The 27,304-nt window shown below is 57.1% G+C and overlaps 1 protein-coding gene across 2 annotated transcripts; it reads right to left on the reverse strand.

The window, feature by feature from the left end:
* Positions 1 to 5,003: 5,003 nt before the first annotated feature.
* Trim67 (tripartite motif containing 67) lies at positions 5,004 to 27,304 on the reverse strand. Of its 2 annotated transcripts, XM_069998313.1 has the most exons (11): positions 26,477 to 27,304; positions 18,292 to 18,387; positions 15,537 to 15,659; positions 14,563 to 14,673; positions 12,755 to 12,908; positions 12,217 to 12,222; positions 10,980 to 11,125; positions 9,757 to 9,895; positions 8,753 to 9,056; positions 5,882 to 6,044; positions 5,004 to 5,150 (listed from the first exon to the last, which is right to left on the reverse strand). In XM_069998313.1, the coding sequence occupies exons 1-11, from the start codon at positions 27,302 to 27,304 to the stop codon at positions 5,085 to 5,087; spliced, it is 2,136 nt and encodes a 711-aa protein (XP_069854414.1). In that variant the 3' UTR covers positions 5,004 to 5,084. The 2 variants fall into 2 exon arrangements, with proteins under 2 accessions (XP_069854414.1, XP_069854413.1); XM_069998312.1 differs by lacking the exon at positions 12,217 to 12,222.

Consider the following 27,304-nt stretch of genomic DNA (forward strand, 5'->3'; position numbering starts at 1 on the left):
GGAAGGTGGTGACGTGTAGTTATGTGATCACCTCAGGGTTTTGGCTGGTCCCCTTCCCTGCCCCCAGTGCAGAGCCACACAGACTGCACACAGCACCATCAGGTACTGTAGGCAAGACTACCAAGCCCTCCGGTCACTCCAGAGCACATCTGTCTTTCCATTGTTGGCAGTGTGAAAAGAATTTATTTCAAATCCGCTTAAGAATGTGGTAAAACTCAAGTTTCTCAAAAGGTAATACAGGAAGTTAAGCCAACTCCCAAAGACTAGAACAGTGTTCGCAATTCAAAAAATACAAACGCTTGTGGATACCAATACAAAAATTAGAAAAACGTACTTTTCCTTCCCACTGCCCACCCCTCCGTGTTTAAAGTGGAACACGAACAGCCACAGAACCAAGGGCTGCCACAGAATACCAACCACAAAGACAAAAAGTGACAGGAGAGAAGAGAAAGAAGGGTGGGACAAGGGGGCTCTGTCAACAGCCAAATCAAGGACATACAGCTTTTTGCTTCTTGTTAAATTCCTTTGCCAACATTACACAAATACCTCTCATGCTAATACACAGCTCAGCGCGAAGGCGGTGATCTACATCATGCATTTACGTGTTCTGCCTGCTGGCACCTGCTCCCTCTCACTGCTGAGTCCGGGCTCAGGGGTGAGGGGTGGGAAAGGCCATCCCAGGCCGCCCAGTGTGTGTCCCCACAGCCGCAGTGGCCTCCTCGCAACTCAATCCTGCCTCCGGCCTCTGCTCAGCGCCTCCCTCAAGGCCACAGGCCCCTCCCCAGAGCTGGGCTGGCAGCCAGCCCCTTGCTGAGACTTCCCAGCCCATTTTTCATGGAGAAGTTAAGGACCCCCCCCCCCTTGGGCCAAGAAGTCCAGCAGCTGTCACTTGTCTGAAAGCGACCTGTGACTGTCCGGTCCCTGTTCTTAGGTTCAGCCCGCTAGTATCTCACTACACTTGTACCTGTGGCTTCTGTGGCCCATCCCGCTGCAGAGCTAGGGAGCAAACAGCGCCAGCCAGCATGAAGGTGATGGAGTCAGAAGAGGCATCAGGAGGTTCTGCACACCATGCCCCAGGCAGGGGACACAGGTAGGATGCCGGCAGGCTGCCCAACCACCTCTCCAGACAGAGCCAGTAACCGGGTCCTCGTGGGAAAGTAGTCTGCAACACTGCTTTGTTCCACAAGGTCCGGCAGCAGGGAGCTGCTGGGTGGGAAGACATTTGGTCAGAAGATGTCGGAAATCTCCACACAGGTTTGTGGTTGGGGAAGGTGTACCACGAGCCTGGGCTTCAGCGATGACAGAGGGACAGTCTTCAACGGCAGTGGAGACGGGGCGATTACAGGTAGGTACCGAGGCACAGGAGGTGTAGATTTTCTTACACATGCGCTCAACCAGGATCACAGCCAGATTGGAGGGGAGCAGACTGCACTGAGTATCTGACCCGTGCGCCTCACTTTGTTTTTGGTGTTGGTTTTAGTCCTGAGGCTTGAACTTGGCCTGGGCTTTGTTTGCTCATCTAGCACTCTACCTACCATTTGAGACACAGCTCCACTTCAGGCTTTTTAGTGGTTAATTGGAGTGAGAGTCTCATGAACTTTGCTGCCTGGGCTGACTTCAAACCAGGATCCTCAGATCTCAGTTTCCCGAACAACTAGGATTACAGGCATGAGCCACTGGCCCCTGTCTCAGCCTCATCTCACCCATACGGGTCCCTCACCTAAACTGCTGGATACCAGAATGTCTACAGGGACAACCAGACACTTCTAGCTCACTTTCCACCTCCAGGGTGAGCACATGCTTCAGGTATCTTCTCACAATATCCCATTTTATTCCTTTAACCATTTAAAGATCACAAACCCATTAAGAAGTTCCTGTGAAGGTTCAGTAAAACATGGCCAAGGAAACAGGACAGGAGCTTTTGTTACCAGCCATGGAGGTGGGGACTGGCCACACTCTTCAGTGAGCACAACTGGCAGCCCCACAGTGGCTTCTGTTGGTGGTTTATAGCAGCCCCACCGAAGACCTGTGGAGAATCCTGCTCTCGGGTTATTATGAAGGCCGACGGCCTTATGACAGGCTTTCCATGTGACACAGGTGTGGGTACCAGCATCACTCTGAATGTCAACACAATGAACTCAAGCCATCACCTACAGTCCTTGGCTTGGGCCACCTCAGGGGGCACTGGACTAAGTCTTTTAAGTGTTTGTAGTTACCACAACTAGTAGGGTTGCTACTAGCATCTAGTGTTGCTAAGGACCCTGCCCCCAAAGTCCAGAGAGGCAGGAAGCCCCGCCTCCCCAGCACCTGCAAGGGGCCTTGCCACGGAGTGGCTTTGCATGCCCTGGTTTGGTGGCAGGGCCAGCCACCAGCCTCCGGCCTCCTGGGAGGACTTAGCCTTCCACTCCAAGGTAGAATTAAGGCTTAGATGCAAAGTCCCTGGGAAAAATGCACATAGATTCTGCATTCGGGTTCCAACCCAGGAGTGCTCTGGCTGGGCCAGGCACCGCAAGGGCAGGATACAGTGACCATGGTACCGTCTCCCAAGGGTGCGCCACAGTGCTGGGTCGTGGGGCAGCTAAGGGTGCTGTCAAGACACATCCAGGGCTGAAGGCACAGCCTGGACTGGCATCAGTGCCTAGAGGTCGGGTGTTTTGTCCTCCAAAAGTAGGATTCTTCCCTCCCTGCAATGTGGGAGGGGGGGTGCCAGGGGTGGGTGTGCTGGGTACGTCCAGGGGAGGAGTATGTAGAGAGGCCAGCGTGGCTTGCGACAAAGAACAAACTCAGCACTATTACAGAGGTGCTGTTCACAACTCAACCAACCTGACATTTTAACTTCTTAAAATTCCTTTCTCATAGAAAGTGCTTGAGAGATTTAAACCACATCCTTCCTCAGCTAGCCTAGCCGAAGCATCCTGTGCTGCCATTTGTGTACCAGACACTGTCCTATCACCAACCAGGCGGAAATCGGACTCCTAGGCCAGGGGCCTTCCCGCCATCAGGAGGAGAACTTCCTTCTTTGCTTTTCTGAATCCTTAGACCCACAGGTGCGTGGCCCTGCCCTTCTCTTATCCCTGAACGGTGAGGGCACGGAGGGGCTGTGTCCCTTCCCTCTGTATTGCTTCTGGGGAGACGAGGGCAGGGGGCTGCCCAGCCCCTACCCCCCTCCATGCTGCTGGTGGTGGGAGGGGCTGTTCCTCTGAGCTACAGGGAGCTTCTTGGGGAAGCCTTCTAGGGGGGCATGCCTGGTTTATGCCTGTGGATCTGAACCCCAGCATTGAAAAAAGAAAATAAGAGTAAGAGGGAAAGAATGGAATACCACCCACCAGGGCGGGAATTCCTCCTCCTCTAAGGTGTTACAGACCTGGGCCACTCCTGCTCCCGAGATGAGCGGGCAGGCTGGCGCCCAGGGCCTCCACTCTACTACTCATCCACGCCTCCAGGATTGCTGGACTTCTCTACAAGAGAACGTGGTATTCCCAGGCCACCGGCATCTGGGCCTAGCTCCTCTGCCCCAGGGAGGCCATGGTGTGTCAGTCTTCAGGCTTCAGGCCTCTGCCGCCATCCTCCCGGCCAGAGAGTCCAGAGGCCTTGGCCACGGCCTCAGCTTTAGGAGGGAGGAGGCAGAGAGGCCGGGGACACAGCTGCCCAAGCCCTGTACGCTGCTGCATGGGCTCTGGACAGGACTCTGGACACGAGAAACAGCCAGAAACTTTTCAGCAGGAGGAGAAAGGACCCAAGGCAAGACCAGGGCATCCACAAAGCAGATGGCTCCTGGGCCTGGCATGGAGGCCAGGTCGAAGTGCGGAGCAGCCCCTGGATAGCAGCCTTCCCGGGCGGTTCTGCAGAGATGGTGAGCCTCGAGCGAGAGCTTTGAGGTAGGACTGTTGGATCTGCTGGCCCAGTAGCAGATGCTCAGGAAACAGGTACAGGGTGTGAAGGGAGGCAATTGAGGAGGTGCAGCGGGTGCCAGTGTGCAGGTGCAGCCAAGAAAAATCCAACCAGTCCAGCAAATGGACAAGCTTCCCCTCAACATCAAGTTGGATAGTTGAGGGCACAGATTCCAGAAAAGGAGAGGAGGGTGACCAGCTGGTGCAGATGGAGAGACGGAGGGGAGAGTGCTGAAGGCCCCTAAAGTGTCCTGGAAGAAGCGGCCCCTCGGGACACAGCACGGGGCGCTGTGCTGCAGAGACAGGAGTAGAGCACTGCCCCGACCCTGGAGAGCCAGCCCACCCTGCCTCCCCTCCCAGTCATGCCCTCACTCCGCCAGTCACAGGCCGACAAGGGGGGTATCCTGAGGCCAAGCAGGGGCAATGTGGGGTTCCTAGGGTTTCCAGCTTCTGTGCTGAGCCATCTGAGGGGTCTAGCTCAGAGAAGTGGCTCAGACTCAGTTTCCCGTTAAGTCCTTGGCCAGCCAGTTCCAGCCAGAGGAGCCACATATCACAGTTGTTCGAATCCTAGTGTTTCATTGGCAGAATCTAACAGTGGGTGAAATTTAGCAGACCGCTGCACGTGCCTGTGTGTGTCAGAAAGTGTGAGAAAGGAGAGAATGCGCAGGGCTGGTTGATTAGTAAAGGCCCAAAGGAAGCCCTTTTAAAAGGTTCTCGCAGTTCAATGAGACAGGCAGAAATTAAACACGAATAGTTGATATCTCCCTCCTTCAGTCCGGAACCAGGCGCGCCAGTGCACAGACGTACCAAAGGCTCCAGGGCCAAATGCCACAGACAGCTTCCAGCAGAAATGCCAGCCGGGGCTCAGGAGGGTGACACTGCAGCTCCCCGACTCCATCCCCCAAGGCCAGTCTCAAAATCTTCTTCAGCAGACAGAGGCAGGAGCAGGTGTGGGAAAGCAGAGGTTTTCTCCAGAGCCGCTCAGGAAGGAATGAGGGTGGCATCTGTGAAATGCACTGTGCGTGTACCGCTGACCGTGGCGGACAACCCCCACCCCTTGGCTGAGGAGCCCCCTCCACGCGTCAGCCGTTCCGCTGCAGCGGGGCTCACCCGCATGGCCTGTGGGGCCTCTGGGCTCGGCGAGTGTGGTGCGGCTCCACCATGCACCTGGGCGCCGGGCGGTAGGAGGCCTGGCTAGTTGCCTGCCGGCTGTGGCTGCCCCAGGCTTGTGGGCACATCCAGGCCTGTGTGCAGAGTGACCTGGAAGAGAAGTGAGGGGTTCGGGTAGCACGCCATGGTGGAGCCCTTGCCCCACATGCAGACAGACCTCACTTCCACTGCACACACGTGTGCGCATGCGTGAGAGCAGCAGGGAGGGGAGGGGGGAGGGGGAGGAGAGGCCCGTGGAGGCCGCCTGGTGCCAGCACAGGCCATGCCTGTGCCCTCTGCCTGCATGAAGACGGCGCCTGCCCCACCCTGGTTGGCCCTAGGCTGGTGGTCAGCTGCCAGTGGTCTCCCCGGGTGGCAGTGACAGCAGCGTCCCATGGGATTGTTCAGGCTCCATTCTACCACAATAGTGGTGGCCCGGTCCCCGCAGCCCTGCGTCCGTGGCACTGTCTCCCCACAGCCACGGCCTGGCCTGTGCCGCGGCTGTCTGCTGGCCCTGAGGACGGAGTGGCCACACTGGAGTGCCTCCAGTGCTGCCAGCAAATGACCAGGTGACTGCTGTGGACTTGCCATTCTGCAGGGAGTGGGCACCAGACAGGGGCTGCCCGGCACAGGACAGGAGGACTCTCCTACAGACGCTCTCCTCCCCCTTGCACCCCTGGCCTCTCATCTTTCTGTGCTCAGCCCTCGCCGAGGACCAGCCCAGCCCCCAGCACTCCCTCCTGTCCCGGGCTGCAGGGAGTGCCCAAGGCGGGAGGAGGCAGGCGGGCAGGCAGAGGGGACAGCCGGACCAGCTGGGCTGGGGGGGGATGGGGCCCAGGTACCTGCACATTGCGGTTGAGACTGAGGGCGGGCATGAAGACCCCGTCCACGTGGCTGAAGGCTGTGGGGCCCTGCTGCTGCCCATTGATGAAGAAGGTCAGGCTGTGCTTGTTCAGGTCCAGCAGCACGCCCACGGTGGCTCCTTTGCACACGCCGCCTTCCGTCCTGGCAAGGGAAGACCGGGAACAGCCTGTCACCAGCCCCAGCCAGCACCGCGGGAAGGGCTCCGGACCACTGTGGCTAACACCAGCACTAGGGGGTTGGCAGTGCCTCCCACTGGTGTTGCAGATGTTGCAGCACGCTTCCCACCTATTAGCAGGCCTCGGGAGAGGGTGCCTGGGAGAAGGGGCTGCTGTACTCCCCGCCAATAGGGCTGACGGTGAATCCCACCCACAGTGCACCACTGAGAAATTAGCACGAGTGCAGAAGGCACTCAAAGAACTAACTTGGCCCCTTTCTGGGGGAGGGTAGCGAAGGCTTCCCCCCCCCCTTTGCCGGCCTCCCCAGAACCAGCATAGGGGCTCCCAAGAGGGCTGGCGTGGGAGTCAGGACCTCCAGGTTGAGCTCAGATGGGGCAGGCTTGGCAGATGTTGAGAACCATGTCCTCTGTCATGAAAGGAGCACTAAGTGGAGAACATCCCTGGCTGATCTGGCCTTTGACCCCATGGGCTGCATCCACAGACTTTCCTTTCCAATAGGCTAGCTCCTGCTTAGCATTAACCTTGCTGGGCCTTTAGAGAATAATTCCTCATTAGGGCTGGGCTTTTGCTGGGGCAGACGGCCATGACAAGTGTGGAGGCCAACCAGGGTCCGTCCCCTAAGAGCCCTAGTCCTGGTCCTGTTGCACTGCTAGGGCTATTCCGGTATTGTCCACCAGATGGCAGTGCACAGCCCTGGGTCCCAGGTCCCGTGCTTTCAGTGAGCAACTGGCAAACCTCCCAGGCAGGGTGCTCCACACACGCGCCCACACCTGCTACGCTCTCTGCTGGCTTCCACATCCCTCCAGCTTCCTCTGAGGCCCCAAACGGCTGCCGGGCCGGCAAAGGCCCTCACTCTGGGGTTTAGGAATTGCCCACACAGGCAGAGATGTGGATTCTGGCTAATTCCTGATCGCACCCAAGATTCTCAGTGGCTGGCCTCTCTCTCTTCTTCACTTTCCCCTCCATTCTTCCTCCTTTTGACTTCTTTAGTTGTGAAAGGCATTTTTTTTTTATAGTGGTAGTGTGGTTTTTCTTTTGTGCTCATTGTTGTGTGTGTTTGAAGTCAGGGCCTGGGTGCTGTCCCTGAGCTGCTGTTTCTCCAGGCTAGAGCTCTACTACTTGAGCCACAGCTCCACTTCCAGCTCTTTTTGGATAGTTTATTAGACGTAAGAGTTTCATGGACTTTCCTGTCCAGGCTGACTTTGAATCACAATCCTCAGATCTCAGCCTCCTGAGTAGCTGCTAGGATTATGGGTATGAGCTATTGGCTTTGTGTGTCTGTCTTTTGAGTGCTGAAGCTTGAACTCATAGCCTTGTACTTGCTAACTACTCTATTACTTGAGCCATTCCACCAGCCCATATGTTAGTTAGTACAGTACAGTACTGGCGCTTGAACTCAAAGCCTCACACTCCTGCTCAGGCATGGCTGGCACTCTACTTTTGAGCAATGTCCCCAGCTCTGGCTTCTTGCTTTCTAACTGGATATAACTATCTGCCAGCTGCCTTTAAATCACAACCCTGACATCTTAGTCTCCTGAACAGCTCGGACTACAGGCATACACTCTCATCACCTCACATGTTTCTTTGTAAAATTAAAGTGTATTAATTGTTCAAAATACTAGCAGGTTTCATGATGACATTTTCCTACTGTAGTTTGGTCTTGGTACCTGTCTCCTAATTTCCAAGGCAACACAGTGGTAGCACAGTGGTCACACAGTGGTAGCTCAGTGGTAGTACAGTGGTAGCTCTGTGGTTGTACAGTGGTAGCTCAGTGGTAGTGCAGTGGTAGTGCAGTGGTAGCTCAGTGGTAGTGCAGTGGTAGTGCTGTTGTGAGGACTGTGCAGGCTGGGGGCCAGGTGCTTAATCTGGCAACAGGAAAGAACACCCAGCACACACCCCTGGCTACACTCCCGTGCACTCCCGTGCCCAAGTGTCAGTTTGGCTTAAGGTAGCAGAGCAGTGGGTGTGCATTTGGCTCTGCAGTGGGCAGGAGGGTGAGCATCCAGTCTGCAGCCCTGGGTCAGCCAGCTCAACCTGTGGCACCTGCTCAGCCCTAATCTCCTGGCCTTCAGCGACTGCTCAGTTTATATAGCCAGCTCTCCCTGAAGCTCGGGAGCGGCGGGAGGGGGAGGGGTGGAGGGGGGTGGTTCTGCCTCTTCTCTGGGTTGCTGGAGTCACCATCAGAAGGGCTAATGGGACCTGAGGACCCTCAGGCAAGTTCCTGGTCAGGCTGGCCTGGTTTCCCTCATCTTCCTCAAGGAAGACTGGCTGCAGCAGAAGCAGGTTGGCCTGCTGCTGGACACCCCAGAGACACTGTGTTGTTCCCCTGGCTCCTTATTCCCGGGCGGACACGGGCGGGGCTGGTGCTCTGCAGTGACTCACGGAGTGGGTGGTGGACCAGAAGGTATCCCAGAACCGGAAGGAAAGCTGTGAACTGAGAAACCCCGCAGAGCACAATCGTGTGGCCTGCTAAGTGATGGAAGAGCTGTGCATGCTTATTCGGGCCGCAGGCAAGGGGTCACTTCTCCCTGAAGTTGAAGCCAACGGGTGCGGAGACCACAGTGCCCAGCAAACCCTCCCCCGTCCCGACGCCTGGCTTGGGGCAGTAGGACAGTGGTCGCAGGACCCTCATTCCTAAACGGGGGCAGGAGCCCAGGGGTGGGGCGGGCGCACCTGTTGGTGTGGGAGTTGCAGTGCATGAACCAGCTCCGGTTGTTGTCCACGTACATGGCCCAGGCCTTGTCGTCCTTGCCCAGCATCATGTCCTTGGCCACGCTGGCCCGGGCCACGCCAAAGGCGGGATCGGGGTGGTTGTCGTAACGGTCCACGTGCAGCTCCCAGTAGTGCACACCCTTGGAGAAGGCGGCTGTGCCCAGCACCACACGGTCATCATAGCTGCTGCAGGTGGCTGTCTGGTTGTCATTGGACAAAATGATGTCTCGGTGCCCAGAGTTGGGGTCAAAGGTGAACCAGGCCACTGCACAGGAGATGAAAGAAGCAGGGTCAACAAACAGAATAGGCCAGTGGCTCCCAGTGGGCTCAGGGACACAGACTGACTGGCTTCCACTGGAGAGTGAGCAGCCTTTCTCTGGATTGTGCGTACACGCACGTGCACACATGCACATGTTTCCTGCTCTATTTCTCCTGTTTCCTGTTCTCCAACTAAGCCTTGCAAAAGAGCCCTGCACTCAGACCCCCAGCCTCAGCCTCTGGCCGCCTTCAAATGCTGCCAACTCTGTCAGGCAGAGGAGGAAGTTGGCCTTAGTGGCCAACCTCAGGGGTGGAAGGTTGAGGCAGAGGTAAACAATGTGTCAGTTCTTTTTTTTTTTGGGTCCGGTCGTGGGGCCTGAACTCTGGGCCTGGGCGCTGTCCCACAGCTCTTCAGCTCAAGGCTAGTGCTCTACCACTTGAGCCACAGTGCCACTTCCGGCTTTTTCTGCTTATGTGGTGCTGAGGAATCGAACCCAGGGCCTCGAGCATGCAAGGCAAGCGCTCTACCACTGAGCCATCTTCCCAGCCCCAATGTGTCAGTTCTGGAGGCTGGGCTCTCTCTGACAGCCCACGGGGTGGCAGCACCTGTCCTGGTACCCAGACCCCAAGGGAGTGGGAAGTGATGCTTCCTCTGAAATGATTGCTAGAGGCATGGATGCAGGGGGCCATCACGGAAGCAGTCTCACCGTCTGAGGTCTGCAGGACCACTGTCTTGCTGTACGGCCCGGCACCGGCGGTGTTGAAAGCTTTTACTCTGGCGTTGTAGGTGCTGTTGAAGTGGAGCCCGTCGATGGTACACAGGGTCTCCTTGCCCACATACACTTCCTGCAAGAGCCACAGCCACCATCAGCCCCTCAAACTTGTTTGTTTGTTTTTGTCACTTGTGGGGCATGGACTCCAGGTCTGGGTGCTGTCTCTGAGCTTTTTTGCTCAAGGCTAGTGCTACCACTTTTAGCCACAGCACCAATTCCAAGTTTCTGGTGGTTAACTCAAGATAAGAGTCGCATGGCTTTTCCTGCCCAGGCAGGCTTTGAGCCTTGATCCACAGATCTCAGCCTCCTGAGTAGCAAGCCAACAAAGTCTGGCTGCCTGTTACTCTTCAGCCCAACCCCGAGATCCAGCTTTCTCATGGCCACCACACCTAGCAAGGTATGACTTAATAGCTTTGGGGTTAGTGAGTCTGGCTGTCTAGAAAGGGGGTGATCTGCAAGGCCTGGGATTCACACACATCTGGGCTTTGCTGCTTAGTACCCCGGGCCACTCTGCTGAGTCCCAGGTCCTGGCAGAGGGGAAAGGGAGACGAAGCCCTCAGCCTCACAGGCTCCTTGTCATCCTGCCCACAGCCCACCAACGGTACAAGTTCATTGCCATCCAGTCCAGCACCCAGTTTTCATGAGTCTTCTATTAATCCAGCACTTTTCAAGGTTCTTGAGGGCCCGTGAGAACCAGTGCTGCAGGAACACACACTGCCCTTCTCCAGACACCCCGAGGCTGCCCCTGAGCCAGCACACTCCCAGTGGAAAGCCTCCCAGCACATTGAGGGTATGGTGGGCCACAAGACCACAGAAGACATGGGCAGGCAGGGAGGTTGTGGAGGGGTGGGGATGTGGAAGGGTGGGGATGTAGAGGTCCTGGAGGGGTGTGGATGGGGAGGTCGTGGAGGGGTGGGGATAGTGTTGGTCATGGAGCCCAGGCAGATGGGGTAGTGATGGCCATGGAGCCTGGGTGCTTGTAAAGATCATAGAAAATGTGACCACAGCAAGTCTTCTAGACCCCTGCTGGGCAGGAGAACAGGCAGGCGCCGCCTCTGAGCTGGCCCTGCCAGGCAGCTGTCAGCCCTCACAGGGCAACCTCCTCCAGTCCTGGCCCAGTCCCTGCATGTGCCTGAGCTCCCCAGCCTGCAGCTCACCCGGAACTGGCCCCCATCGCCATCATCCAGCTCCAGGATGTAGCCGTCGGCGGGGCTGTGGGCGAAGGGCGGCGTCCTCCAGGCCAGCGTGACGCTGTTGTTTCGCGTGCAGCATTTCTCCAGCTGCAGCAGGGGCCCGGGGGGCACTGCGTCAGGAATGGCTCCGTCAGCGCGGGTGTCCACTGACAGCTCCAGCCCCACCCTGCAAGACGCTTCTGTTCTTCCCCTGTGACCACCCCAGGCTTGAGGTGCCGGGGCTGGGGAGCAGATGCCTTGCTCAGCCCCGGGAGGGGACACTGCAAAGCAAGTGTCTGGAGAAGGAAGTCCTCCTACGGTCTGCCTGTGGAGAGCCATGGCACTCAGCCAGGGAGGAGCAGAGCACCCCTTTCGCCCCGTTAAGAGTGGGGTGCTGGGTTTAAGTGTCCTCCAAAGGTGATGAAGGCTTGGTGCCCTGGTTCAGGGACTAGGTCCAGGCAAGGGAGGTGGGGCTGCTTTGCTCAAGGGAGGTTACACTGAGGGGAATGGCGGGGGGTCTGTCCTGGATCTGGTCACACCCGAAACTTTCCAGCTGGCTGCCATCTTTTTTTAAGGGGAGCCGGCAAGGGGGTCTAGCACAAGTGGCCACGTTCAGTCTGGCTGCCAAGCAGGAGCCGACAGCGAGGTCACGCTAGGTCACTCGAGGTCTGCCCCGATCAAGGCTGTGCTCTGGGGCGGTGGCATGGCCAAGACTCTCCACCTCTCTCTGGATCCCGAGCCTCCTCCCTCAGGGCCTCTACTTCCAGGCCTCCCCCCCCCCACCTCCACTCGGGTGCCAGGCCCCTCCCGCTGCGTGGCACTGTGTCTCACACCCCTTAGTTTACAAGTGGCCACACCCCCTGCGGGCCCCGGCTGCCCGGCATGGTCTCTGGCCCTGGAAGCCTCGCAGGTCCCCTCAGGCTCCCAGGAGAGGAGCAGAGCAGCCTCTCCTTCTGGACATCACTTGCCAACTTCGCCTCTCGCTGAGCTGTGCCAGCTGTACTGAGCTCTTTGCTGTGTGCCACTCGGCTGTCCTCCACCCCACCTTCCAGCCAGCCTCTTCCAGCCGGACCCCTCCCCCCAGGCTGTCCTGCTGCTCTGCTGCTCTGCACTCGGTCCCTTCTGCTCTTGCCTCTGAACTTCTTGTCCTTCCTTGGGACACAAAAAGCCTTACTCCAGCCTCTATCCTTCTGCCTCCTGAAATGCTCCTCTACCTCTCTACCTCTGCCTCTCCCCCCACCCCCACCTGCCTTGCCTCCTTGCTACTCTCAGACAATACATTATGGGTGGGTCTGCAAATGGTCTACTTTCTCCTGAAGTCTACAGAGGACCCTCCAGGAGTGCTCCCCATGGTCACAGAGTGCTCCCCACCATCATAGAGGACCCTCCGGGAGTGCTCCCCACCGTCACAGAGGACCCTCCGGGAGTGCTCCCCACTGTCACAGGATCCTCTGGGAGTGCTCCCCACGGTCACAGAGTGCTCCCCACTGTCACAGAGGACCCTCCGGGAGTGCTCCCCACTGTCACAGAGGACCCTCCGGGAGTGCTCCCCACTGTCACAGGACCCTCTGGGAGTGCTCCCCACTGTGCTGGGTGCTGAGGGGACTCCGGGCCCACAAGGGACCCTGCCCCAGACCACCCTCCCCTCCACCACGCTGTGTGTTGCTGGCTCCCACCAGTGCTACCCTGGCCCCAGACCACCCACACGCCTGCTGAGGAAAGGCCCCAGCTGAGCCAGGCCAACCGCAGCCCAGCCCTACATTTCATCTGGATGAAGTCCAGCTGGTGGATGGCCTGCAGTAGAGGCTCGCTGTCCAGGGTCAGGTCAAACTCCGCCGACACCTTGGGCTCCAGGGCACCTTTCACCCACTGCTCCTGGGACACCTGCACACGCTTGATCAGGGCATCAGAGATCTGTGGGCGGGGCCAAGGGGGGCGGTCAGCGGTGGGGAGGGGGGCTGAGGAGGGCAGTCAGTGGTAGAGAGGGCAGTCAGCAGTGAGGAGGGTGGTCAGCGGTGAGGAGGGGGGCTGAGGAGGTCAGGCAGTGGTGAGGAGGGGGGCTAAGAAGGGCGGTCAGCAGTGAGGAGGGGGCTGAGGAGGTCAGGCAGTGGTGGGGAGGGTGACAGTGGTGGGGAGGGTGGTCAGCGGTGAGAAGGAAGTTCAGCAGTGGGGAGGGTGGTCAGCAGTGGGGAGGGCAGTCAGTGATGAGGAGGGGGGCTGAGGAGGTCAGGCAGCGGTGGGGAAGGTGGTCAGTGGTGGGGAGGGTGGTCAGCGGTGAGGAGGAAGTTCAGCAGTGGGGAGGGCGGTCAGCAGTGGGGAGGGCAGTCAGTGATGAGGAGGGGGGCTGAGGAGGTCAGGCAGCGGTGGGGAGAGTGGTCAGTGGTGGGGAGGGTGGTCAGCAGTGAGGAGGAAGGTCAGCAGTGGGGAGTGCGGTCAGCGGTTGGGAGGGTGGTCAGCGATGAGGAGGGGGGCTGAGGAAGTCAGGCAGCGGTGGGGAGGGTGGTCAGTGGTGGGGAGGGTGGTCAGCAATGAGGAGGAAGGTCAGCGTTTGGGAGGGTGGTCAGCGATGAGGGGGGCTGAGGAGGTCAGGCAGCAGTGGGGAGGATGGTCAGTGGTGAGGAGGGTGGTCAGCCGTGGGGAGGGTAGTCAGCAATGGGGAGGGCGGTCAGCAGTGGGGAGGGTGGTCAGCAGTGGAGAGGGCAGTCGGCAGTGGGGAGGGTGGTCAGCGGTGGGGAGGGCAGTCAGTGATGAGGAGGGCGGTCAGTGATGGGGAAGGTGGTCACTGATGAGGAGGGCGGTGTGGTGTGTTCTCCTCACAGCTCAACAGTGTGTCAATGTAAAGAACACCAATAGTTAAAGCAATTGAAGCCCCCTCTTTTTTAAGTAAACGGAGCTCTGTTAAAATACATGAAGAACACCTGCTGTCTGCCTGGCTAGGTCTAGGCCTTTGCAAAGTAGCACGTACTAAGAAAATACTAGTCATCTGTCCCACGTGTGGAGGAAGTGTGTCCTGTTCTCCACGCGTACTCAGTGCAGGACATAAATCACACTCAGGCTCTCCTCTGCTGACCTGCCTTCTGGGAACATCTGTCTTGCATCTGGAGACGTGAAGTCTCAGGCATCTGTCCTGGGGGAGCCCCCAGGGAATTCCTCATCTCCCTGAGACCCATACCCAAGCCAGGCCAGTGCAGCCATTCTGACACAGTGCCCTCACCTGCTCACTACTGGGCTTGACCACTGGCCACCAGGGCAAGGCCAGCTCGGCAGGACTGCACAGAGAGGCCCAGGCCATGTGGGCAGCAGCTGCCTCCGACAACAGTGCATTCAGCACGTTTGCCAGAGGCTGTCCTTCCCACTTGTGGGGAGAGGTGAGGCCAGGCCGGTGGTCCCAGAGACCACATTGCATGGGTGAGGCAGGATGAGGCCACAGCTAGGAGAGTCCAAGCCAAGGGCAGAGCCTGTGCCTTTGGGCAGCACCAAGTCAAGGAGCAGGATCTGGCCCCCAGCCTGGGACAGGCCTGGCCTGGAACATGGGCCAGTGTGGGAGGGCGTGCCCGAGGGGACTCACCTGCAAGAACCCCGAGGCATCATCGTCCTTGATCACCTCCAGGCAGTACTCCATCAGCCCCGTGGACTGGCGCAGCTTCAACGTGCAGTGATTGACCTGGTCCCAGACCATCTGCGAGGAAGACTCCCGTGAGGACCTGCATGGCTCTGCCCCATCTGAGCTTCCCGTGCACCCCAGGTCCAGCTCAGCAGGCTGAGTTCTGGGCGGCAGTGTGGAGAAAGGCTTCATTGGAAAGCCCCTGAGCTGTGGCCGGTGCCTTGCCCTGCTCTGACCCTCGGCTGGCCCTCGATCACACGGTGGGAGGTGCTTTGCTCCCACGTGTCCTCTCCTCACAGGCAGAGCTGGATGCTGGTATACACCTGCAAGCCATGCACTTGGGAGGCTGAGGCTGAGGACTGCGGTCAAGGCTACAGAGGGAAACCCTGATCCACAACCCAAGGTCTGCGGATGGAGCTCAGGGCCACCGCAGCGTAAAAGGCCAGTTCTGTGTCTCTGGCCCAGACAGACCTGGGACAGTGCCCCGCTGACCAGCCCAGGGCATCCGAGGGCCACCTGACCAGGGACTCATGTGGATGGGGCAGCAAGCTTTGCCTGCCTTGTGGAAACTAGCCGTCTACATTACATCTGAGGAAGGGGCAGAGACGGAAATCCAGGCGGACTGGACCAGCGTCGCCACAGCTCTGGGACTAGGGACCAAGAGTCAGACAGACAGAGGAGCACCCAGGAGGTGGGGGCACGTGGACCTGGGGTGAAAACTGCGCCATCTGCCTTGGCTCAGGAGAGACAACGTGGGCATTCGCTGCCTCTGAAGGTCACTGGGCCACTAAGCCTTGCTCACCGCATCCACTCACTCATTCACGCATTCAGTCACTCGTGCATCCACACAACCGCTCACCCAAGATCACCAGCCCCAACGGCGTGCGCCCCTGTGCCGGACACATTAGGCGCCACAGGAAAGAGGGGCCGGTGCCCACCTTCAGCTTGTGCTCCCTCTCCTTCGTCACCTTGGTGAGCAGCTTGGCCTTCTGCCGGGTCAGGGCGTCCACCAGGGCGTCGCACTGCGCGACCAGGCAGGCTTCATAGTCCAGCCCATTCTCCTAGGGAAGCAGAGCGCAGCAGCGGGCAGACAGAATCGGGCAAGGGTGTACACAAAGCAGACCTCCCACAAAGCTGGCCCCAGAGCCCTCCACATGTGGGAAATTTGGAGACGGGATGCGAGTGAGTGAGGAGGGGTGCGGCGAGCGGCACACCACGCAGCTCATAGTCCCCTGGCGCACAGAGCACATCCTGTGCAGTGGGGAAGGAGGAAGAGCCCAGAGGTGGTTGGAAGGGCATAAAACAACAGGCAACGCGGGAGCAAGCATGCAGGGTCAGCTCAGCTGGTGGGCTGTGTTGAGCTTTCCAGGACCTCTGGGGTATGTGCTTCTGCTTTTCACAGTTGGGAAAAAGTAAGGCAAACAAACCACTGCCAGAGCCTCTCTTGTTCATCGAGATCAGTGTGGACATAGACCCTTGCTCAAGGATAGCCTGTCCCCCAGACAATATGCCGATCACAAGCCAGGACCTCAGAACATGGCTGTGTATGCAGACAAGCCTTTAAAGAGGTCACTGAGTAAAAATGAGGCCATCAGCCTGGCTCTAATCCAGTCTGACTGGTGTCCTACAAGAAGAGGAAATTAGGTCATAGACTCACACAGAGGGACAACCACCAGAGGCCATGAGGAGAAGAGGCCATGTGCAAGCCGAAGCCTAGGAGGACCAACCCTCCTGCACCATAGCCTTGCACCTCCAGCCAGATGGAGAGAAGACCTATCTGTTGTGTAGCTGCCCTGTTTTTCATATCCTGTGGTGGAAGACACATGCTATGTTGGTAAAGCATCAGAGACTTCATGACTTGGTTTTGCACAATTGTGATTCAAGTACTTGGGAGACTAAAACAAGAAGATCAATAATCTGAGGCTAGCTTGAACTATACAGTGAGACCACTGTCAAAAAAGAAAAAGAAAAGAAAAAGAAAAGAAAAAGAAAGCCGGGAGCCTGGTGTCTCACACCTATAATCTTAGCTACTTAGGAGGCTGAAATCAGAGGATCCCAGTTTGAAGTCAGCTGGGTCAGAAAAGTCCATGAGACTCGTATCTCCAATTAAGCATCAAAAAGGCTGAAAGTAGAACTGTGGCTCAAGTGGTAAAGTGCTAGCCTTGAGTGAGAAAGCTCAGGGACAGTGACCAGGACCTGAGTTCAAGCCCAGGAACAGTATTAGAGAGAGAGAGAGAGAGAGAGAGAGAGAGAGAGAGAGAGAGAGAGAGAGAGAGAGAGAGAGAGAGGAAGAGAGAAAGAAAGAGAGAGGAAGAGAGAGAGAGAGAGAGGAAGAGAGAGGGAGAGAGGGAGAGAAGGAGAGAGGGAGAGAAAGAGAGGGAGGGAGGGAAGGGGGAGGAAGAGAGAGAGGGAAGAGAGAGAGAAACTGGGCATAGTAGCTCATAAATATAAGTCCAGATACTCAGGAGGTGGAGATTGGGACAAAAAGTTGATGACACTTCATCTTAACCATCAGAAGCTGGGGTGATGGTGTGTGCACATTACTCTAGCTACACAGGAAGCATAAGTAACAGGATCGCGGCTCAGGCCAATCCAGATAGAAATATGAGAGCCTACTCAAAAAACAACCAGAGCAAAAGGGGGCTTGAATGGTAGAGCGCCTGCCTAGCTAGTACACAGCCCTGGATTCGAACCCAGAGACCAAAAAAAAAAAAAAAATGGAGGATGGCTTCAGTCTCTCCATCCAGGCGTCGGGGCACTCAGAGCTTGTCCTCCACAGGGCAGCAGCTCTGCCTGGGGGACACAGATCACCGCACAGACGCTGTGCTGCACACACTTGTCAGGGCCTGGGAGCCTGGCACACTTATTTGTTTTAACTTAAGGTAACACACTCGTTCCTTGGGCATGTTTGGGTACACCACTACACAGGACCACACAGCCTCTAGCTGCGTGACTATCACTGGCATCACGGAACTTCTCTTCCCCACCGAGCATCTGTGTGTGTGTGTGTGTGTGTGTGTATGTGTGTGTGTGTGTGTGTGTATGTGTGTGTGCATGTCACAATGAGCCGTACCTTCAGCTTCCAAGGCCACACAGCAGAACTGACAACTTTCTCCTGTTCAGCACTGATAGACCTTCTTCCTGCTACACACCTGGTACCTGGCACACTGCCCCTCCCCCGTGTATACCTGGTGCCTGACACACTGCCCCTTCCCCTGCAACCTGATGCCTAACACACTACCCCTCCCCCTGCACACCTGGTGCCTGGCACACTGCCACTCCCCTGCACACCTGGTGCCTGGCACACTGCCCCTCCCCTCAGCACGCCTGGTGCCTGACACACTGCCTCTCCCCCGTGTACACCTGATGCCTGGCACACTGCCACTCCCCTGCACACCTGGTGCCTGGCACACTGCCCCTCCCCTGCACACCTGGTGCCTGGCACACTGCCCCTCCCCTCAGCACACCTGGTGCCTGACACACTGCCCCTCTCCCATGCATACCTGGTGCCTGGCACACTGCCCCTCTCCCGTGCACACCTGGTACTTGACACACTGCCCCTCCCCCTCTGCACACCTGGTGCCTTGCACACTGCCCTCCCCCCTGCACACCTGGTGCCTTGCACACTGCCCTCCCCCTGTACACCTGGTGCCTGGCACACTGCCCCTCCAAGTGTCCCAACGCCAGGCTTACCTGGATCTGCTGCAGCATGTTCTTGAGCTGCACCAGGAACTCCTTTGCTTCCTTGGCCTTGTCGGAAACTCCGTTGAGGGCCTGAGACAGCTGGGCCTGGAGGAGACATGGCACGCTGCTGAGGGCGGCGGCACTGGGGGGAGTGAAGAGGGGGGCGCTGTGTGCACATCGGCAGGAAGCTCGTCTATGGGCAGACCCTCTACTTGATACCCTAGCATACACCTGCTTTCTGGCAGGGCTCAGTGACCTGTGACCCCAGGGTGTGCACAGGGGAGGAACGCTCCGCCAATCTGTTCCCAGGGCCCTGGACAAGAGGGCTAGGAGCCCTGGCCAGGTGCGGCCCTCTCCTGTGCAGGCTTATCCCTCCTCAGTTCAGACTGAGGAGTAGTGCAGATATATTCCACTTTGAGCTGAGGGTCCCTCCCACATGACGGATGGCAGGTGGGCTGGGGTCCTGCGGGGGTCTGGGGACGGCACCTGTTCTTCCGCTAGTCCCTCCGCCAAGGACACCTCGTCCTGCAGGATGCAGTGTGGCCAGTGGAGCTCAGAGGTGGCTCTGAGGCTGGGCCGGCCGCTGCTCTCAGGAGAGGCAAGCGGAGCTCAGGCCTCAGGTGGCATCCCGTGTTCTACCAGATCCCTCGCACAGCCAGACCTATCTTCAGAGCCTGGTCACAGAACACATGATGGCCTTGATCTTTAACAGAAACTGCATTCTTACTTCTATTTACCTTTTTTTTTTTTTTTGCCAGTCCTGAGGCTTGAACTAGGAGCCTGGGTCCTGTCCCTGAGCCCTTTTGCTCAAGGCTAGTGCTCTACCACTTGGAGCCACAGCGCCACTTCCAGTTTTCTGTGGGTCTCATGGACTTTCCTGCCTGGGCTGACTTTAAACTGCAGTCCTCAGACCTCAGACCCTAAAATCCTCAGATCTCTTGGGTAGCCAGGATTACAGGCGTGAGCCACAATCACCAGGCAGAAACTGCATTTTTAGTAGAATAAGGATAGACCAAAACTGGACCAGAAAGCTGGGGTTTTCCCGCTTCCTTCCTTCAGGCTCTGCTTATGTGTCAGCGAGGATTTTACTTCTCAAGCTGCCTCCAGTGTGGGCAAGCGCCCTGGATGCCCTAGGAGTACCCTATAGGCAGAAAAGAAACACTGAGCACACCAACTCATACTTGCATGGAGAAAGGCCAGAGTACCTTGGGTCATAGCTCAACAGGCTCAAGAGTGGGTGGGGTGTCTGGTATGCAGAATCCTGGGCCAGGATTGTGATCATGCCAATGTACGGAGCCTGGGCCCGCCAGGATGGTGACCATACAATATACAGAGGCCATGTACTGAGTAGAGCAGGCAGGCCTTGCAGTCCTGTGACCTAGGCCTTGCTCGGTTCAGGCCAGCTCCACCTTGATGCCCAAATGGGGTGGAGGAGCAGTCAGTTTTTGTCTGGATGGCTCTTTCCTTGCTTCTGTGTGAGTCCCTCCAATCTGTTGAAGCCTGAACTACCACCCAGCTCTCTCCTCCACCTGTGCTCATCTGTGGTAAGGTTCCATACATGTTGAATACCAGTTGTCTGTGCTTTGGTGTTGCTCTTGATTCCCTGGGCATGAGAAGAGAGATGAGCCCATTTGTCCATTTAAATAACCAGTGCTAACAACCCATCCAGAATTCACTTCTGCACCAGTCTTTTAAATCCCTCTCTTGCCAGGCACCAGTGGCTCATGCCTGAAAACCTAGCTGAGATCAGAGGACCATGGTTCAAAGCCAGCCTGGGCAGCCATGAGACTCTTACCTCTAACAAACTACCAAAAGGTCAGGAATGGAGCTGTGGCTCAAGTAGTTCAGTGGTAGCCTTGAGCAAAAAGCTTAGGGACATCACCCAAGCTCTGAGTTTAGGCCCCAGGATCAGCATGTACGTGCATGCACATGGACACACACACACACACACACACACACACACACACACGTGCGTGCGCACAAACACACGCACACACACTCCTTTCCTCTGCCATTTCCTCTAGGAAGCGTCTTTCCTTATCATAGTTCCTTGCTCAGGTTTCATTGGCAAACAGAGTAAAAGGTGAAAATTTACAAGAATCTTCAAAAGGATTACAGCCTGATCTCCATTGAAATTTAAATGAAGCTAAAGATTAATCCTTCTTTCATCTCAAGCTAGATGTACCCCTCCATGTGGCTTCTAGATCCTTTTATCTGGCATTTGTCCCCAGCTTGTTTCTGTAAGTCTCAGGTGCTAAAAGGATGGCTTTTCAAGTCCCCTCACTTTTATGGAACATGTCACTTTCCATTGTCCCTGCTTTGTGTGACACAGGTAATGAGCCTCAGTGAGCTGTTGGCCTGGCACCCTGCTGGGCAGGCAGGGCTGGGTGAGAACCCACACACAACCGGCCTGTGCTGCACTGGGCTGTGGCCTGGGGCCTTCCCCACACGTCCATTCCCACAGAGGGAGCTAAGTAGAGGCCTCTCCAGGTCAGCCAGTGGGTGTGGAGGTCTTCTTCCTTGTAGTCCTTTGGTCCCTTTGTTGTCTAGGAGCTGAGGAGCAGCAGCGAGTCCCAGTGACCATGAAGATCTGTTTCTTGATCAACATGTCCCGGGCAGCATTCAGCTCTCTCGGGGTACTGTGGCATGGCACACACTGCGGCACTGGTACTAAGTCACTGGCACCATGTTTCAGGGCACTGAGGCATGGGGCACTGCTTCACAGCTGGGGCATGGCGTCTAGGGTCACAGCGTTACTGGCACCACTATGAAGATGGGGCCCTTAATTGTGTTCTCCAGAGGCCCCTACTTCTCCCTAGTGTCTTACAAGCATACGGTATTTTTCATGGACTTCTTTACTTATTTCAAAGGGACTTTGAGCAGCCCCCAAGGGTCCATACAATGCAAGAGGCATAACGTAGAAGAGCAGTAACCCCAGCTGGGAGCAGAGCAAGAATCCCTCCCAGCTAAGGGGAAAGAGGAAAACCCTAGTAAGAAGCACAAACTCTTCTGGGGGCCACTATCAGGGCCCCTTGCCTGGGAGGAGGAGGAGAAGGAAGACAGAGGCAAGCCGGAGCTGTGACCGTGACACACCCCAGGGAGGGACTGCACTGAGACGCTATCCAGACTGCAGCACAGAGGAAGAGAGATCACCGAAGAGAGAACTGTGTAGGGTGATATCAAACTAACACGTGTCACTGAATCACAGAAGGATGAGAGAGAGACAGATAGACCGACAGACAGAGACAGAGACAGAGACGAAATACCAGCGGAGAAGACAACAGAGACATAAAAACAACTCTGCAAAACTAATAAAAAAAAATCAAACCACAAGGCCAAGAAGCTGAGAGGCCTCCAGCTGGAGACAGTATCTCTCCACTTGGGCAGTCTCCCTGGCAATTCCCGTGCACTTATGGATGGCCCTTTCCTGTCAAGGCTCCCGGTTAGCCTTCCTGCTTCTGCATCAGTCCCTCAGTCATCCTTTCCCAACAGTGGAAAACAACAAACATCACAGCCAGGCATGGTGGCTCACACCTGTAACCCTCACTACTCAGGAGGGTGAGAGCTGAGGATCATGGTTTGAAGCCAGCCTGGGCAGGAAAGGCCATGAGACTTATCTCTAATTAACCACTAGAAAAGCAGGTCATGGAGCTGTGGCTCAGGTGGCAGAGTGCCAGCTTTGAGTGCAAAAGCTCAGGGACAGCACCCAGGCCAAGTTCAAGCCCCAGAACAAGCAATAAACAAACATACGTCACTTCCTACCTTAACCCCACCTTTGGTGGTCCATGGGCTGTTCTCACAGCTACACATCTTCAGCCTTGGCCAGACTCTCTGCTCCTCCCACTGCCGCAGCTCCTGCCCCTTTCAGTAACGTGGACACATGCCAAATGCCAACCAGATGGCAACAAATGGGCCCCGCCTCTGAGTGAGGGCAGCTCTCTCTTCTAGCCCTCAGGAGGACACCATACCACTTCTGATCATTCATAGCTCATCGGCTTCTTGGATTTTGTATGGAGAGATTGGGTAAGGGCAAGTATTTGTTTCCTAATCCGACCTTCATCTATTTTTTTTTAAACTGCACACCGTCTGGACAGATGGGATGTGATGAGGGCCTGGCTTTTTCGACTGCCATGCATTCCGGTCTGACAGACCTGTCCTGCAGACCTTGTCCCTGCTCCTGGGCTCCCCAACCCACCATCCTTGCCTTGGGGACCCTGCCTGGCTCCCTCTGGTGGTGCAGGGCAGATGTATTGTCTGGGCTCAGGGCACCTGCCTCCTTCTCGCAGAGCCTGCCACCCACACCCAGCTCGGAGGCCATCCTGGGAGCAGGGGTTTGTGCCTTACCGACCTTCTGTGTCCACTAGGGAGGTGCCACAGCACACACATGGATTCAGGAAGAGCTCTACAAGAGACAGGTGGGCGTTAGGGCCTCCCTGAAAGCCACCTTCCCTGCTCAGACCTCACAACACAGAAATCAGGTCAGAAATTCTTCAGAAGGGTTGAGCCATATAAAATGTGCTTGGCCAACATCCAAAGGTTTCCACACTGTTTTTAAAGGTGATAAGCAGCCAGGTGCCAATGGCTCATGTCTGTAACCTTATGTGGGGGGGGGGGGAGGGGGCGCTGAGATCTGAGGATGTCGGTACAAACAGCCAGGCAGGAAAATCTGTGACACTCTTAAACCCAATTAATCACAAAAAACAATCCAGAAGTAGTGTCTCAAGTGGTGCCCGCCTTGCAAAAATGCACAAGACAGCACCCAGACCCTAAGTTCCAGCCCTAGGAATGGCACAAAACAAACAAAAAAAGAGATAATCAACAGCCCTCCATATCATAGATGTCTCCTGCTGAGCCACTAACCCTATAGAAAGTTCCATCGCAACAGGGAGTGGTGGGAACAGGGGGTGGTGGGAATCACAGTGACTAACCGAGGCCGAGGGCCTCATGCTCTTAGGGCAGAGCTGCTACTAGCCCAGTGAGGCTTTGTCAGGTTCATGGATATTTAGACAACAACAACAGCCCAAAAATCGTCAGGTTTGCCGAGGAGTTTACACTGCCAAAGAGGGTGGCAGAATCAGTGTCCCTGTTTATCTTTCAGAACAAGCCAGGCAGCCTGGGTGCCGATCGCCAAAGCCAAATCAGGGCTCAACAGGGCTTCCTCCTCCTCCTCCTCCTCCTCCTCTCCTTCCCCTCACCCCTGGCCCTGAGTACATAGATGTAGCTGGCAAGTGCTTTATGATTTCCCTTGCTCTAACAGCAGAGCAACTGTGGAAGGTCCATAGAACCTGATTTCCATTTTGTAAACAAACACTCACTGTCTCACAGTATCCCTGCTGGATTCAGGAGCTGTAGTTCCAGGAGCACACACACATAATTCAGACTCCAGATCCTCCGCAGCCACATCCCCACAGGGGGCGCTGCCCGCTCCATGGGCAGATGCCCACCTGCCCCACGTGTCCTGTGACCTTGCGTTGTTGGGTGAGGTCTGTGGACCCCAGACTAGGAATGAGCGTCATCTCCCTGGCCTGACTGCAGAGCTCTGGTGAGACTCCTGGTTTGAGTTTCCACCGAGATGCTTAACGTCTCTTAAGAGTGCCACTCCCAATCTTGACACTATCGGTTTCTACGCTTCTCCATGCTGAACATCTGAGTGTCGATACCCAAAATTAGTTTTGGCTCTCCAGCCTGTGAAACTGTGACAGCTTGTGAAATCTGAATGTGAGATTTACAACCCAGGCTCTTGCCTTGGTAATTGATCACAGCCTTTTCACAAGTGATTTCTTCATTTGTAAAATGCTACCAGCTCATTCGAAGGATGAAACAAGAAAGGCAGCTACAGTCCTAGCAAAGCAATGTGCAACCGGATGTCACATGAATGAAAGCTAATTCTAAGCCGGCGCCCTCATTCAGCCCAACACCATGTAGTATGCACACAAACGATGCTAGAAATCACCTGCTGACAAGTCAGTGGGGCCTGATGGGTGTCGGGGCTGCTGCCCCAAGCCCACTGCAGCTTCACTGCTTTAAATAAGAGGGCCTAGAAACAGTAAAGAGCAAAGGATGTGTTGGAGATTGTGTCAGAGGCTACACCCAGAGAAGGAGCCCCCTCCCGCGCCCCCCCACACACCGCTTGCCTCTGGGGCTGGTACCCTGACTCCGGGATGTGGAGCAGGCATCTGGCCTCTTGCTAGCTGACCCCCTCTCACACACAGACCGCAACCAAACACACCTCTATATATGGCCACATATGGAGGATTGGGGGGGGGCAAGGGTGCAAACTGGTTCCAATTGTGAGCCAAAGCTCTGTGAGTGGGGATTTGACCTTCAATCCCCTCCTCAGACTAGGATACAAATTTTCCTTTCAAGGTAAATTTCTAAATGTTTCCCTAAGTGTGTGTGTGTTACTAATTGTTCGTTTAAAAACGTTAAACTACAACAACAGCATATGCTTATTGTACCAGATGGGACGATGTACTTTACACACATAAACAAGTGAGCTCAGCTCTGCCCTGTGCTGCCCCATCCGTCCATCTGTCCCCATGAGCTCTGCCCTGCGCTGCCCCATCCGCATGAGCTCTCCACTGTACTGCCCCGTCCGTCCATCCATCCATCCATCCATCCGTCCATATGAGCTCTGCCCTGTGCTGCCCCGTCCATCTGCACACTTACAGTTGGATGACCAGGTAGCTTTGGCTCTGTTCCTGTGTCCTGTGGCTCTCCTCCACCCTCACACACACTCTGTGTCCTGTTGGGCAGCCTGCAGGCCCCTTGGCTCCTCTGGGGAGACTGCCTGAAATGCAGGCAGGGGGCGGGGGCACCACCTTAGCCCTGTGAAGGCAGAGCGCCTGCTGCCCTCTTCCGCTCAGAGGGGAAGGTCCTGCCTGCCCACGCCCTGGGACCTAGGGACCCAATTTTCCTGGCTTCTCACTCTGCATGCCCTGGCCGGGAGGATGGGGCAGGCCGCCTGGTGCTCTTACAGGCCTCTGGCTCCTGCCCTCCACCACCACTCTCTGCTCTGTGCAGAGCCACAGGTGGGCCAGAGAAGGTCTCAGGGGAAATCCTCACCCTTTCTCCAGGATGTGCATCCCAATGCTTCCACATATCCCATGAGGCCTCCTGTCTCGCCTCACTGTGAGGACAGAATGTGCTGGTGGCTGGGCAGGAAGCAGGGCGTGCCTTGGGTAGGGGCTGAGGGCTGCTTACCCTGCAGACAGATCCCAGGAAGCTCTCCTACCATGTCCCCGCCTCGAGTAACACTGGAACGTCAGGAAGTGACTTTTTCTTTTACCCAGAGGGTAAACGGTGACCGTTAGCATTAAGTCCTGGACGACTTAATGAGGAGGGGCTGTTGCAGAGGCCACTAACTGGTCAGACTGTGGGGTGAGAGCCCCACTTCAGAGCTTTGTGTCGAATAAAATGATGCCAGGGAAAGGGAACAGGGCAATGTCCTGGCCATCCCCAACTCCTGGCTGGAACACCTGATTTCACTAAGTGTTCAAGTCACCAACTTCTGGGATGAATCAAGGAGTGACTGAGTGTTGAAGTGAGTGGGTGCTGGGCTGAGTCAGTGGGTCAATGCTCGATGACTGAGTGCTGGACTGAGTCAGTGAGTGAATGCTGGGATGACTGAGTGCTAGGCTGAATCAGTGGGCGAATGCTAGATGACTGAGTGTTGGACTGAGTGAGCGAATGCTGGATGACTGAGTGCTGGACTGAATCAGTGAGCGAATGCTGGATGACTGAGTGCTGGACTGAGTCAGTGAGCGAATGCTGGATGACTGAGTGCTGGACTGAGTCAGTGAGCGAATGCTGGATGACTGAATGTTGGACTGAGTGAGCGAATGCTGGATGACTGAGTGCTGGACTGAGTCAGTGATCGAATGCTGGATGACTGAGTGCTGGACTGAGTCAGTGATCGAATGCTGGATGACTGAGTGTTGGACTAAGTGAGCGAATGCTGGATGACTGAGTGTTGGACTGAGTCAGTGAGCGAATGCTGGATGACTGAGTGCTGGACTGAGTCAGTGAGCGAATGCTGGATGACTGAGTGCTGGACTGAGTCAGTGAGCGAATACTGGGATGAGTGAGAGTGTTAGGCCGAGTCAATGGGTGAATGAGTCGGCGCCCCACGCGCCGCGGCCGGTCCCGCCCAGCCCCGCCCCGCCCCCGGGGCCCCTCTGCACCCCGCGCCCACCTTGTGCTGCTTCCACGCGGCGCCCAGCGGCCGCAGCTCGTGCTGGCCGTGCCGGCCCTCCTCCAGGCACAGGCTGCACGCGGGGCTCCGGCAGCTGGCACAGTAGGCGCTGTAGAGCTCGCGCTCGTGTTCGGGGCAGGTGGCGGGCTGGCGCGCGGGCGCGGGACTCCGGGCGGCGGCGACGGCGGGCGCGGCGGGCGCGGCGGGCGGCGGCCGCAGGCGGTGCCGGGCGAAGGGCCCGCGCGCCGGGTGGCAGCGCAGCTGGCAGGCCGCGCAGTAGAGCACGTCGCACTGCTCGCAGCGCGCGGCGGCGGGCGCGGGCGGCGCGCGCGCGCACAGCTGGCAGGCGGGCACGGGCGCGGGCGCGGGCGGCGCGCGGCTCTGCAGGTGGCGCTGCACGACGCCCTCCAGCAGCCGGTTGCGCGGGAAGCCGCGCAGGCCGCGCGAGTCCAGGGAGGCGCTGCGGTGGCACTGCGGGCAGGTGATGGAGCTGGAGCCGGCGGCGCCCCGGGCGGCGGGCAGCACGCGCACGCCGTTGGGGGACTTGAGGCTGGGCGTGCCGGAGCCGTAGCCGCTGTCGGCCTCGCTGTGCAGGCTCAGCTTGTCCGCGAGCTCGCTGGCCGCGCCCGCGGGCTCGGGCTCCGGGCCGGGCGCGGAAGTGGCGGCGGCCCGCGGGGGTGGCGGCGGCGCGGGCAGCGGCTGCTCGCCCTCCGGGGTCTGCACGGCGATGGTGCGGGCGCAGGGCAGGCAGACGTTGTGCGAGCAGGGCAGGATGATGGGCTCGCGGAACAGCGAGCCGCACACCGGGCACTTCAGCTCCTCCTCCAT

The sequence above is a fragment of the Dipodomys merriami genome, unplaced genomic scaffold (assembly GCF_024711535.1).
Source record: "Dipodomys merriami isolate MVZ:Mamm:240054 unplaced genomic scaffold, mDipMer1.0.p SCAF_51, whole genome shotgun sequence".
Lineage (NCBI taxonomy): Eukaryota > Metazoa > Chordata > Mammalia > Rodentia > Heteromyidae > Dipodomys > Dipodomys merriami.

Bases quoted from the DNA above. Each gene is read 5' to 3' on its own strand.
- Trim67 (XM_069998313.1), bottom strand. From the start codon at position 27,304: ATGGAGGAGGAGCTGAAGTGCCCGGTGTGCGGCTCGCTGTTCCGCGAG. The intron at 18,388-26,476 runs GTGGGCGCGGGG...TGTCTCCTCCAG, and splicing joins CCGCGTGGAAGCAGCACAAG to GCCCAGCTGTCTCAGGCCCT. The intron at 9,057-9,756 runs GTGAGACTGCTT...TCTCCTGTGCAG, and splicing joins GGTCCTGCAGACCTCAGACG to TGGCCTGGTTCACCTTTGAC.